We start from the raw sequence: 14,911 nt of genomic DNA on the forward strand, positions 1-14,911 counted from the left end.
TTATCTCATTTTAAAACATCTTTGAAATAATAGAGACCCTGAAACCACATTTTATACTTAGGGTTTCATTAACTCATGGAATATTAACCTTAACAGAGATTCTCAGAAGTCGGTATTATATCTAGAGATTATTCTACTCGCTTTCTCTTTTTTTTTCCCCCCAGATAAAAATAACACACACGAACCAAGCCCCAATGCTGATGGGCCCTCCTCCAAAAACCGGGTTGTTCTGCTCCCTCGTCAAAAGAACAAGAAACCGAAGCAAGGAATAATCCTTTACCATTTCATCCTTAGAGATCAATTAGCATAATTGGGCCATGGAACACTTATGGTGGACGTCTTTGAACCATGTCAAGTCTGCTGCTCATGAGAAATGGAATTGGTTTAACAATTTTTGTTACTCAGCTAATGTAAAATTCAGCTATTAGAATATTTATTGTCTCAGTTTTTATAGGCATCTTTGCATGAAGAAGGCAGTGTACATCAAGTGATACTGCATATTTTTGTTGCATGCATTCCCATAGATTTTTATGTCTCCCACACATACCTCCCCAGTTTTCATTTACTAACCTGTGAGAAAAACCTGTGAAACATGAAGAAGGAAATGCCATGAGAATTGTGAGTCTCAGGGTGGTTCCAGTTGTGAATAAGCACTAATGCTACAGTGATCACATTCACAGAACACTATACTTTCCCTTTTAGAATTCAACAGTGTGTCAATGATCTTTGACCTATGACCTGAAGAGAAACTTTTAATTGAAGATTTCATTAAATAGTTCTCTATGATATCTTGTTGTATCTACATAGTTTTTCTTTGGTATCTTAATGCTTCTGAGTGGAATTTAAAATACCAGGTATAAAGTTTTCTAGTGCTGAAAAATAGAAAGTGGTTTTGTTTTGAGTCTTTTTTAATTACAGAAATTAGTGAAAACTTGTTACTTGGCAGTGAAGTGGCTTATTCCTTTGTGCATGTGAATCTAAGAGAAAATTTATAACCACACCAGTAACCAAATAGCTATTTTAAACTATGTGCCTAATAGACACGTTTCCCACCAAAGATTCACAAAAAGATGCTTGAGGGAAATAGGTTGATATATAACTAGTATTGTAGAGAAAATTTATCATTCTTATGAATAATTTTTGATGACTAAAACTCTGGAAGAGAGTGAATTGCCCATTAATTACAATTAAAATTCTCACCTTTCACAGATGAACCGTACAACACAATCAAAGCTCAATAGCCTGATGTCTTGCTTTTTTTGGTCATTTATAAATATAGGTGTCTATAATTTTTTAATGAATCAGTTAAGTACTCTTGAGAAAGTAAATTATTTTGTCAGTTTCAATCTAGTATAAATTGATACTATAATAATGTTGAGCTCATCGAAACAAATCATGCATGTGGTCACCGCCCACCCCCACGTGCTCCTCTCCCATCTATATGACACTTTAAGTATTTATTTGGAAATAATGGCCAAGATCATTATTTAAGGTGCTCATGGCATGGTTAGATTCTCTGATTGTTTAAAGAAATTATGGAATAGTACTTTTCTTAGTGTTTCATTAAGCTTATGATACAAAATGAAATGCTATTCTGAGCAGTTTTGGTATTGTTCATTCATATTGACCTGCATTTCATCCTTGCATGTTTTATGTTTTCAAACATGCCATAAGGAGAACAAGTGCTTGAAGTGCATGATTTATTAGTTTCTCTCTCCATTCTGCATTAAAGTACTAATGATTTATCAGTCCTATTTTTCTGTTGATTCATTCATCTTTGAATAACAAATAGCATTTAGTGATTCTGTTGAATACAATCCTGTGCATGGATTTATGGATTTCAAGTGAAATTGCTGTAATTTTTGTTCTTTGGTTTGAAAACTCAACTGAATGCTGTTATATCAAATAGCTACTCTCAAGCAATGTGCTATAATGGAAGATTATGTATAAAGCATATTCTTGTAGTGTTCTAGGAACATTGGATGGTAAATATCAATCAACAATAAGTTTAATTGCTTTGAAAATAAAAGCTTTTGAATAAAATTAAGGCATAATTTAGTATTCCCAGGAAAATTATCATTACAATTGCAAATGCAGCATAGCAATCACTTGCCCTAGTATAATTTTAAAAAGTTATTTGGCAGAGAGTAATCTAGACCGAAAGAATTCTCAAAACAGTAACAAATGCATTACTGACATAATGTTACATAACACACACATTGATTTTGTGTATCTATGGTTACAGGTAATAAATATTTTCACATAAATTGACAAAATTTTCTACAATGGGCAGGCAGACTCTATGTCAAAAACATATTCTGAAGCCACACATTTTTAATGTTCGGTACAACATATAATTATTTCTCATCTACCTTTTATAGTATATAGTCTGAAGGCAGCAACAGTTTGTGAATCTTTCTTAACAACTGGTACAGTGGAAAGCTGTTGAATAGACAGTGGGATGAGATAAATCAAGCAACCTGCCTATAAGACTTTAATAATTGACATGATAGAATGCAGCTTTACTTCAGTGTGCTATATAACTACATGAGTGCTAATATCGTCACTCACATTTTTTCAGTCAGAGGGATATATTGGTATATTCAGATTGGAAACAAAAATTATTTTCCCCAACTCATTCGCTAAACCCCTGGGGTTTAGAGAGGTACTTTTAAAAACCTCCTTTGATGGTTTTGGAATCAGAGAAGATATTGTCCTCATTTTTATGATAGCTTTAAGTAGAAAATACATATTATAAGTAAAATTCTAAACTGAAAGTTCTATGGTATATTAAAATACTTAATAATGAATGTTAGCTTTACAAAATGGAAAGTTTTTTTATATGTGTGTGGTTGAGTGAGTTGAGTCAACATCTTTTAAATATAGTAGACAGTATTATAAAGTTATAAGTGGATGAAGCTCATAAGTAAAAATCAGTACTGGGTTTGCAGGGGTCCAAGGAAAAGGGGAAAAGAGATAAGCAATTTGCTAAACATTGCAATGCACTGCTTGATGAACAGAGAGAGATTCCAGAATAAATCTGGATATCCATGTTTCTAATAGGACTCGAAGTGTCTGTGTAGGACCAGAAACTTTAAAGGACATAAATGTATCTTATCACTTACATCTGCATACTATATGTACTTGATGCAAAATTTATACTGGTCTATAAATTGTGGACAAAGGAGATATCTTGTGAAGATAAGAAAATTTCTAAAAACTTTTCATTTTTAAACAGGTTATATGATTATAGTCAGAATAAAGCAAAGGCTCTGATGTTTAGTCCACGGCAAGCAAAAATTTTAATTCAGTGGGAATTAATGAATAACATATATGTTTCTGCATTTTGTTCTTTTTTTCCTCTATTTTTAGGCGGATGGGAAGCTATTTCAATTTTCAAGAAAGAATCTGTTTTGAATATCAAACTTTATTCTACTTGAATAAGACAGAACTTTTAAATGGCTCCACCACTTTTTGTGTCAAAGTTTTTGTGTTTATTGGTTATAAAAAGGAAGCTGTACCTTTCATGGCACACGCAGTCCTCAAAGAATTATTTAAATACAATACATGTTTTCTAAATTAAAAAACTAAACCCATGTAATAGATGTTGAGGATATAAAATTTAAATAAACAAAAACCTGCAAAAGAGCTTTTATTTTATGAAAGGCAGAAATCACCCCTTAAATCACCCAATTAAATTTCATTCTATGAAGTTCAAATAAACTAACATTTCAAGGATTCTGTACTTCCCTTATTGTGTTGAAAAACATAGAAATCATTTAATTACAGTATCTTAATTATTTTCTCAGAAAGTGTTATATACAATATCCTGCTTTTTGAAATAAAAATGTTAACCACTCATTGTGTGATTCCTTACTGCCATTTTAGCCATGTTATGTCTATAAATAAACTCTTGAAGCAGTTGATGGTCAGTCTACCCTGATGAGTATTCACTGGGGCTACCAAGCTAGCCAGTCTGTCTTTCCAGGGAGGAAAGCATCTGGGTATTTGGGGACTGAATTCTGTGTCATTAAGAACTGAACCATTCTACTGTGTGGGGCTTTGGCCCCAGGTTGCTGCTATGAACATTTTTCCAGTATGTTGCGATGTTTAAATGGAAGGACTCTTTTCAGAGACCCTCAGGGCCTCTAAAGGTTGATTGGTGCTCATGCCTGTCAAATCCTAAAAGTCTCCTGTAGGAAGCACTGGCTTTAACATACCTCCCCTTCCCCCAGCCACCCAGTCACAGGGATGCCAGTGAACTCCCCTTGTTTCTCCTATACCATCCACCCAGGCCTGGCCAGCCCTAGGGGGGATGCACTGCAAGTAGAGCTAGCATCCACCTGCCTGTCTGTCCTCTACCTCTGTGGCTCTCATACTGCACCTACCCTCCTTGCATCTGGCCAGATACCAGCAGAGGGATCAGTAGACCTCACCTGCCAACTAGCACTCCCTCAGAGTCCAAAGGTTATGGTGGAAACTGAAGAATCCATGGACATGGAGCTTTGGCTGTGAGAAAGAAGGAGAGAGGCTAGAAAATATAGGTGTGTGGTCATTAACGGGAGGCATTCATAGCTTCTTGCCTGTATTTATACCACATAGACAACAAGCAATGGGAAGGTGGCTGCAGAGGATAGAATGGATCATGGGCAGTATGAAAATAATGATGTCCTATACTCCCTACCTTTCACTCTCCCTATGAATTACCACTCCATTTAAGTGGACAAGTTTAAAACTCTCAAAAACCTTAGCCATCACAGGCACTAACAGTGTTAATTTTATTAATAAAAGCAGGAATTAATGCTTATATAGTATTTGCTATGTTCTGTGCATGATTCTACACAAATGAACTCATTTGAGTTCTATAATTATCAACATCCCTTTTTACCCATTACAAAATTGCAGCACAGAGATGTTACTTAAAACATTAGTGATAGTCAAGAATGGAATTCAGGTACACAACAGATCTCTATCTCATAATCACCATGCTATACTGCTTTTCACCTGGCTTGAAGGACTAGGTTCACTCTTGTTAAATATGACATGATGATAAACTATTCATGACTTAATTAATAACAGAGACATTAAATAAATGAAAATATCATAGTATAAATAGAAAAAAAACTAATGCAGTTGTTGTTATTACAGCAGAAGCCCCAAGATGATTCAAGCCCGTGAACAGTGCCACTGATACCAAGAGCAGATGAGTGAAATTCAAGGTCACCTCATGACTACAGATTTGTGGGGAGGTTTTGGAGTTTAGTGTTCCTATGTCAACACACAGCTCAGAGACAAGTGTCATTCAGCCAGCAATAACTACATCAAATGAAAGGTCACACCAGCAACTTTTAAAACTCCACAAGGGATCTGAAAATCACCAGAATAATTTGGTAGATTATTTGCAGTAAATCATATATCATTTGAAGAATAGACAGATGATAGATGATGATAGATGGATAGATAGACACAGATAGATGATAGATATATGGATATTTTCTTTGGGAAATAGATACTAGATACTTTCTTTGGAAACTTAAAAAGTGTTTCAAAATACTTTTGATTAATGGATCCATTTATACTTTTATATAGGCTATTGAATATTTTGAATTTTAGCCCTGACTCATTAGCTTTTCTTTCTCTACCTTTCAGTTAAATAGTGCTTTTTCCATGTTTTCCCCATGCCTATTTGATTCTTTGAACACCTTTCCTACATTTGCTGAATAAACATCACCCATATCAATGGTTTGAAATATACCTGTACACCTCACACTTCCGAGTCTATATCCCTAAATCAAGCCTTTTTGAACTCAGCCTGTGTTTTTGCTGTCTGTTTCTACATCCTTACTTGAATGCCACACATTCTCCAAAATAAAAATCTGAAAAACAAAACTCACCTTGCCTCTCAATACCAATCTGCTCCATCTCCTATAAAATGTTTTCAGTGAATTGCACCAGTACCCATCTGGTCTCTCAAGTCAGAATCCTAGGAAAAGGCTCAACCATTCCTTCTCAATTACCACCCCTATCAGTCCCATCCACACCACCATTTTAATATTTATCAATCCATTCTCTACTCATCATCCCTATTATCTTTGTTCACATCTTCATCAATTCCTACCTAAATTATAGTTGTAGTTGGGTGTGGATCCAGGTTTTCTGGGTTCTGCAGCTCATACAGTTCAGTGACATCGCATCAGAAAAATAAGATGACGTTATAAAACAAACTATTTAGAAAGAATTTCTTGTCCCACTTCCATATTTTTTCCATACATTTGTTGGCTACAACCTCTTTGGTTCTTTCTTTGGAGGCAATAGTTTTGGAACATTTTTCTACAGAATGAATAGGTAGGTAACTTAGTCTTTTCTCTAGGATGGTTTAATAAGTTTTTTTAGCAATTTATTTTGGCTTCCCAACTCCTGTTGGTAATGTGCCAACAGTAATTCCTCCAAATTCCCTTTTCCAGGTGGTGTTTCTGAGTATTCTAGCCCTTTATCCTCACGTGTCATGGTCTAGCTCATTCGGGAGGATGCTACAAGGCCAGGAGGCCCCAGTAAAAATGGTCACCAAGCATGGAATGGAGCTGCATCTCCTTGGGTTACTTCTACTTGAGGTCAAGATGGGTGCAGGTGCTCTGGCAGGCTCCCCAGGGTGTTGTCTGGAGTCCTGGTGGTGTGGCCCCGAGAGGGGCAGTGCTCTGAGACTGGGCAGGTGGCTGCCACCTCCTTGTATTCATTCAGTGCCGGAATGGGCCCATGCAGGTAAGATATGTGGACGATTCAGCTTGAAAATGTCCAGTAAGTCTGCCTTCAAGAAGCTGTAAGAAGATTCTGGGAACAAAGGTGTAAACTTTAAACCTAACTGTGCTTGTTACAGAGTATGTTTTGGGGATAAGCTACATACTCTCTCTTAACCTCAGGTTTTCATCTGTGAAATAGAAACATAAGACCTATTTCAGGGTTGTTATGAAGATTAAGTAGAGATAGTTTTCAGAATTATTTTCCATTAGCAAACATTGAAACCATAATTGTTCGCCATGATGGAAATGTAGTGGTGACAGTGACAGCAACAGGAAAGCCCTGGTGTTCCCACTCGTCTCCCTACAGTCCCACTCTGTTTTCGCAGGAACAACAGATACCCTTCTGGGATCAACATTTTTTCCATAATAGAAGTCTGGAATCCTCAGGCGGACAAAGTCTTTCATGGATTGGACTTTGCCAGCCTTTCCGGTATTACCGTGACAATAGCAAGATAGTGTTGAGCTGATTCGGTAGGCAGTGTCTGCAGAGCCGCTGCAGGGGTCTGCGTGCCTCACAGAGCTGGCAATAGTGCACAGCTGTCTTCTGTTCCCCAAGAAATGCTGAGGAGATGGTAGGCAGAATAATAGCCCTGAAAAGATGCCCACACCCTGGTCTTTGGAATTTGTGAATATGTTACATGGCAACAGGGAATTAAAGTTACAGATAGAACTAAGACTGTTAATCAGCTAAAATAAAGGGAGTGTCCTGGCTTACCAGGTGGTGCCAATGTAATCTCAAGGGTCTTTTAAAGTGGAGAGGGAAGCATTAGAGGAGGCCAGAGTCAGAGAGATGTAAAGGTGCTACCCTACTGCCCTTCAAGTTGGCAGAAGGGAGATCACAAGCCAAGGAATGCACAGACCTCTAAGCTACAAAAGGTAAGGAAATGGGTTTTCCTCTCGAGCTCCTAGAAGGAACAAAACCCTGTGATTTTAACCGAGGGAGACCCATTCTGACCTGCATCACTGTAAGATAAATTTGTGTTGTTTTAAGCCATGAAATTAATAGTAATTTGTTATAGCAGTAGGAGGAAACTAATCAAAGGAAGTAGGAAAGTAGATTAATCCATGTTCAGACCTGTTGCTACACATTGATGCTTTTTAAAATAGAATAAAAGTTCTCTTGCTTAATCCTTAATAAATTTGAATTGCTTAATCCTCACTTAAAAGCATTTGGTTTGTTAAAATATATTATACATGTTTCATCTTGGACCCTATATAGATAAATTGATGTGGGTGGGAAAAGAGAGAGATTTTATTTCCTATTTCATTCATTTTTGATTGGTATCACTCTAACATGAAAAAAGGGAGAAAACCAAAATCATCTGTTGTGATGAGCTTAATTCACTGAAGACAATGATCTCAATTTCTTAAATGATATACTTAATCCTAGTTTTAGTTATTTGGAAGTTTGCAGTATAATGATGCTTGTTTTCCCTTTTTGGGGCACATAAGACACTTTCTACTTTTGTCTATAGGAATAAGAAAATAATGACTGTAAATGAAAGGTTAGAGTACTCCTCTCAAGTTAAATTATTTATGTTCTGTCTGTCCCACATATTCCTGCACATCCATTTCATAGGTTCAGCGTCAGCTGGAGCAGTAGTCTGCTAGTGAACCTTCCCTATGTGGTGGGTCAGAGACCTACCTTTGCATTTGGGTTGTTATCCCAGTTTGAAGCTTTTGAAGAGGAGTGTGCTTGGCAAATGCTAATGAATTTAAACTGGCTTAGGTGTAAATTACTAGGTGTTTGGAGGGGAAAATGAGACTACTTTGCAAATGTTTTACAATGTAAAAGACTTTCTGGGTCTCTTGTTCATAGATCAGAATTTTCCGAGTCAAAGGAAGGTTGCCAACCAGATGAAAATTTAGCATGTCTTTAGCTGAATCTTTTTCCTATTCCAGAGCTTTCAGTATTGTGAGTTTTTTGTAACTGCTAGAAACACTACTGTGGGAGAAAATCAGTCAATTAATTGGTCTTTTTGGTCCTGGTTTATTGACAAATACTCTCTTTGGACTTTACTAGGGCTCCCCTGAACTCTTTTTCAATTAGCAGTCCAACTTTTGGACTTCTTTGTCGGCATCGTTTTAACAAGAATCCTGCTAAATCAATTTAGTCAGAACCTCCTATCCTCTGTATCTGATTACCCTCAGTATCTAATAAGGCTTCTCATCCTCCACCATCTCCCAGGTGATATCTATTTACCTTGGCCTGCCTGTAGCAAGAATCTTCCCTCACCTGGGATAGTTCCTCTTACTAATTTTCCGTCCACTAACCCCTATCCCACTTCTTAGCTATAAATTTCCACTTGCCCATCCTGTGTTTGGTGTTGAGCCCAATCTCTCTCCCCTAGTGCAGAATTTCATTTTAGTGGGCTATATCCCTATCCTGATAGTTCCCCTTGAATGAGGCCTTCCTTACCTTTGTGGAATTGTATAAAATTTCTGGACGTGAGAGACTCCATTTGGAAACTCCATTTTCCTTTTGAACTAATGAACTCTTGAACACGGCCAGAATCAGTAATTGTTTTTACAAGCAGTTGCTCATAAAATCCAACAGAACAACTGGGATTTTTCCCATAAAACTGTTGATATAAACTTTATGATGACAGAATAGTTCATGAGTACATACCAAGAATATTTTTTTAATAGCAACCAATATAACTCATCAGAGGGTAATCAGAAGTGGCTCAACTGGTTGGCACCAAATTAAGTTATTTTCTCTCTTTATGTAAATCATGTAACCCTTTTTCTTTCTCATAAAAACCTCTTGCATTCCTCACATGAGCAGGACACTCATGAGCAGTCCAAAACTCTCAGTCCTTGGCAACAGGGATGGGCCTCCAGGTGAGAGTCAGGGGGGCTCTGGCAGGTAACAGTTGCAAACAGCAACTCTTGTGCCCTTCTGAGTCCTGCCTTTCTCAGAACATCTCTTCTGTCAAACAACTCAGCAGAGAATGGTAATGTGTCCCTCAAGGTTTCCCATTAGCCCTTTTCCTGCCTAGCTATCTGGTCACCTAACCACCACATCAGTAGAGAAATATGTTGAATAGCTGACCTAGAAGACTTCCAGCACAATTCACAGCTCTCCAAGGAACTCAATGGCCTCTGCTCTCATGTTTTTTTATTGTCTAATATCCTTGCAATTTTAGGAAATACATGGCCTTTAATGTCTGTTTGTATAATAAAGAACTTGTTGATGGATTCAAAGTTTATTTCTCTGCATTTAATCACTAAACATGACTTCGTAATGGGATTGGTATAAGAAAGAATAGATAACATAGGAGTTTCAAGCACTTTGTATCTATAAAGATTCGCACATGAGCTAAATAATATTTCCACAATATTTATACATATTTCTAACTTTGCTCTCTAGTAACCACATGTTGTGAGCTCTATTTTCACATACATGAAGAATTAGTTGGATTTTGGCTTGTAATATTTTAGATTACCTTAACATATGTAGTTCTAAATATCTGGCATTTCTTTTAAAGTTGTTATATCATAGATATGTTTTTTCTTGTTCTCAATATGTGCATTCTACCCTTCAGACACTTTTTTAAAGAAAAAACAGGTTTTTTCTAACTCACGTTTATTCTCACACACATACGCCAACTCATACAATTAAGCAAAGTAAATGTAATTGAAGAATAGAAGAATCATGTATAGGCTATACTAATTTCAAGGTATTAATATTGACATTATGAAAAGGAATTTAAAATATTGTTGTTGGAAAATGCTCAGTTACTTGTTACTTTATATTTTTTACTTTCATGAAGAAAACGTATAGGCAAAATAGAGGTTCCCTTCTGTTCAAGCAACAGTGGTGACCTACGTGTTTTGTTGCTTAATAAATGCGTATGTTAAGGTTTCTAAATGATCCTTTGGTTTCAGACAGCTTTTATGTTTGCTGCCAAACACATAGCATTTACACTTAAGAGCAATGAAATTTGTAAATTTAAGAATAACTTTTAAGCCTTGATCTTTTTTTGATTTTAGTTATTCTCCTAGTTTAAGTGGCTCTAAACTGAAAATCCCTGTCAACTTTAGAGAAGGAAGAAAAGGCTTCTGAAAATATAAAACAATGGCATCAAATCAATACTCTTTTGTAGGACTCAATTTTCCATTGGTTTCTAGTCCATTTATTTTTTTAGAAAGCATAGTAGCCTCAATATTGCAATTATTTTTAAATTATCAGAATTTCAGTGTAACTTTAGAGTTACTTTGAAATCTGACAGTTCCAAATTTGGGAAAAAAATCACCATTATTCTAATCCTTAAATTATGCATTCCTTTTTTTATGTCTGGTGGATATATATTTCATATATCTGAGTATGATCCCTATCATTATCTGGACAATAGATATTAATTTATTTTCTATCATTTTTAAATTTCTCTAAATTAGTCCCAGCAACAGTTTGTAGATTTTAGAATATAATATTATTTAGGGCTAATATATATATGAAATTTAAAAATTTTTTTAAAAATTGTGTTTGAGTAGCTGAAGCTCTTTGACTACATTCTCAGTGTTAACCATGAAGAGGACACCAATGTACTCCAGAACTACTCCTGTCTCTGCAAATAGTTCGAATTCTTTTACAATAAAAGAATTATAGTCAAATCAGAATTATCCAAAAAAATAAGTGCTTAAAAGATAGAACAGTAATTTCCAAAATATTTGGCTTTAGAGAATATTGTTTGATTACTTTTAGAGGTAATTTGCTTAATTATGGTTTATTAGGTAAATATTAACATCAGTTTGCTTCTCCTGAATAAAAAATGCCTGATAAGAGAGGTAATTGAGGATTGGGGTCGACAGGAATTGGCAAGATTTTTCAGAATTTTAATACATGTCTTGGCTAAAATACAAAACTCCAAATCATGTAGGTAATTGAAAATTATAACTGAATAACTAAAAGGTAACAATAAGAAAACCTAATCATGCATATACTTACATTAACTATTGAAATACTGTTATTTTGAAAGTGTAGGCTCCCAGATCCTTCAGGTTTTTCTTGTTCAGAACCCTTGGCTAATATACCTATAGCCAGCATAATGTCATCTAGCCTCAGTGGTCTGAAAAGGTGAGACTAAAGTTTTAACACCATTCGATTTTAGATAGAGAAGAGCATACTTCTCTTCTTTTAATTTTAAGAGCCAAGTTTATTTAAACATTGCTTTGAAGAAATTTTAACTAAAAAAATAGTTTCTCAGTTCAGTAGTTAACAGAGTAAATAAGTCACATATATTTTGTAATATACTCACTTATAGTTTTTCTCTACCAACTTAACATGGATTTTAAATTAAGGTCAGACATCATCTACAAGGATTGTTTTCAGTCTTCGTTTTGTTTGGGAATGACAGGAAGTATGTTCTTGCTGACATCATTGCCTGTGCTCTCACAGTCCATCCTTCTCTTCTGCCGATGGGGTCTGGGCTGCTTGCTATCAGGGGGTTATCAGTATCCTGTTCTGGCAGATGGGGGAAAATGGATATGTGTTTAATCTTTGACCTCCATCAATTATGGATTCAAATGCAGTCACAAACCATTTACTTTTACAATTGATTGCTCATAATTTCACATTTCCTGTTAGTACAGAAACCAATTCATATCTCCTGGTGCAGGAATCACCAGGCCTCTGTAGTATGAGAATGGGGGGTGGGGATGCTACAGAGAGAAGCCAGATGAGTCTTGACACATACGATTGTTCCATTGTTTGTTGTGGCCTCTAAGTAACCCCACCGAAGGGTGTCAGCAAACTACTTCTGGCGATGATGTCTATGCTAACGCAGATTCATGAGTGTGCTGTAGGAATGCTTACACCCCAAGCAGAGGTTCTAAAGTTACATTTCTTTTTCTTTACTTATGATGTTTGGCCGTCTTTCCCCCAAAATATAACGCTATGCTGTGCTTGCTCTGCTGAGATAGGCTTCCTCCTTCAGGTAACAGGCTCACACCAATTCTTCCTCATTATTGCGTCCTTGTCTTAAGCCTAAAGACTAGCTTAGATTCTACCTTTCCTCACAGTTTCTTTTATTTTAGGAGTCAGGTTTCCTTTTCCTGCCATTAAATCTCTCTGAAAACATTGTGTTCTATTCTGGTCTCTTTGCCTTTAAATCTCAGGGAGCAAGGAATCAAGATTTCTATTGGATCTCCCACAATTACGCTAGTTGCTTCCTTCTAGTTTCCTGTGACCAGTGAGGATGAGCAAGAACCCCAGGGAATCAGCCATGATGTCACAAGAGGTCCCATCACAACCCTTCTGCAGGTTTCTTGCCCTCTTCAGCTCCTTCCCTTCACATTCCATGATTTATGTGTGTACTCACCTGCAGCTTCTCTTGGAGGCTACATACATCCACATGTACATGCATACACACTGATCCAGCCACCTTTCAGGGTCCCCTTGCCAATTCCAACTGTAAATGGTTGCATTCTATCAAAAATGCTTAATGTTTCCCACTGAAACAGATCTTAGGGATCACGCAATTTGAAATGTAATCCATGATTGCAGGGAATCGTTATAACCAGATCTCTTACATTTAGGGGTTTAGTTTGTATTTACAGAGTGCTTCTTTTGAGAAACAGGCTTGTGTAGCAGAACACTGAGTTACAGTCTGACTCAGTTCCAAAATCCTGAGGAAAAGAAAAGAATGAGATAAGGAAAAGAAGGAAGAGAATAAGTGTGTAGTGATGAATGAAATAAAGAAGAAAAGCTGCCCTTGGGTTCATAGTTATCACTGTATTTGGACTCCACCACTTGGAAACCAAAATGAATGATGTGGTTTTATATTTAAAGGGTGTATGCCATGAACTTGAGTAGTATAAATAATGAATACCGAATTTTTAAAAAGGGATGCATAGTGAAACTTCAAGGGAAAATCCAGGAAAAAGGCATCACAACCCGAACCTTTTTAAAAAGGAAAATCTGTTACATAACAAATAAACCAGATGTCATTAGGGGCAGATGCCAGTGAGATTTCACTACTGAGCTCAGCAGAAGGAAACATTATATATGATCATTTCCTTCTGTGAAAAAGGAGGCCAACCAGATCCTTGGGCTTCAACCCCATGGGGTCTGAATAAGAAAGGAAACTCTTGAGAAGTATGAAAAATGTTAAAAAATAAGGATGATTATTTGCATATCATGAAGGAGATTGAAGTGCATTAAATGAAAGATAATTTCAGAGTTCCATTTTTCTGTAACTCTAATTTGGTCTGGAATAGGTAGACTCCAATTCACGGTAGTTCATACAACAGTGTTGGGGTTTTTTTTGTTTTGTTTTTTTGGGTAAATCAGTAGCTTTCTCAAAGTTTGAACATATCCACACACAAACATATAGGTACATTTGCACATATACACACACATATGTATGCACACACACCTAGATTTCCAACTTTTCTGTGAGTATTTGTTTATTTAGTGCCCTGGTGATGATATATTGTATTTCATAGACACATGTCATCATTAATTTATACTGAAATAAGATTGGCTATTTATCAAGCATTCCTCAGTTCTAAGAACAAAACATGTTTTCAGATTCCTGGCAGTGTTATACAATTTGTAAGAGAAAGACTGTTTTTCCTTGTAAAGTTTTTTTTTTTCTTTAGCTATTTGTTAATAGTCTCATTTATCCCTCCTCCCCTACCCCTTCACTTAATGTACCTATTCTTTGGGAAGTAAATCAGATAAATAATCACGTCTCAGGTTTTGGTAACCCAAGTGTTAAAGTTAGCAAAGACCACACTTGATTTCTGTGCTTTTCCTATTATTTACCAAGTGTTTCCTGTGCCACAAATAATTGAGAGTTCACAGTGAACTATGCCACAAAGTGCTAGAAAGCGCCAAATCACATTTATTTAATTTGTTAGTGTTTCCCTTATATAATCAAATTCCAAAAACATTCCACTGTCCTCTACTGAACATGAGTCTTCTTAATATGCTACTGTAAGCTTTCTGCTCACAGGGAGGTAAAAACTATATATCCAATATGACTTGATTATAGAACACTTTACATGTATTATTATTGGTGACAATATAATTTGCCTTCTGAATGCAATTCATATAGGAAAATCTCCACTTAACATGACAAAAACCAATCAGAATATGCAAACAATAT

At 36.1% G+C, this 14,911-nt stretch overlaps 1 protein-coding gene across 8 annotated transcripts in view; it reads left to right on the forward strand.

The window, feature by feature from the left end:
• The window catches only part of DGKB (diacylglycerol kinase beta), a 693,448-nt gene extending 689,589 nt beyond the window's left edge, over positions 1-3,859 (forward strand). For all 8 annotated transcript variants that reach the window (XM_073238753.1, XM_073238761.1, XM_073238755.1 and 5 more), the window contains one exon: positions 165-3,859. In XM_073238753.1, coding sequence (XP_073094854.1) covers positions 165-272 — 108 coding nt within the window. In that variant the 3' untranslated portion in view covers positions 273-3,859. The remainder of the gene's footprint in view (positions 1-164) is intronic.
• Positions 3,860-14,911: the final 11,052 nt, after the last annotated feature.

Source organism: Manis javanica, chromosome 6 (genome assembly GCF_040802235.1).
Source record: "Manis javanica isolate MJ-LG chromosome 6, MJ_LKY, whole genome shotgun sequence".
In the NCBI taxonomy this organism is placed as follows: Eukaryota; Metazoa; Chordata; class Mammalia; order Pholidota; family Manidae; genus Manis; species Manis javanica.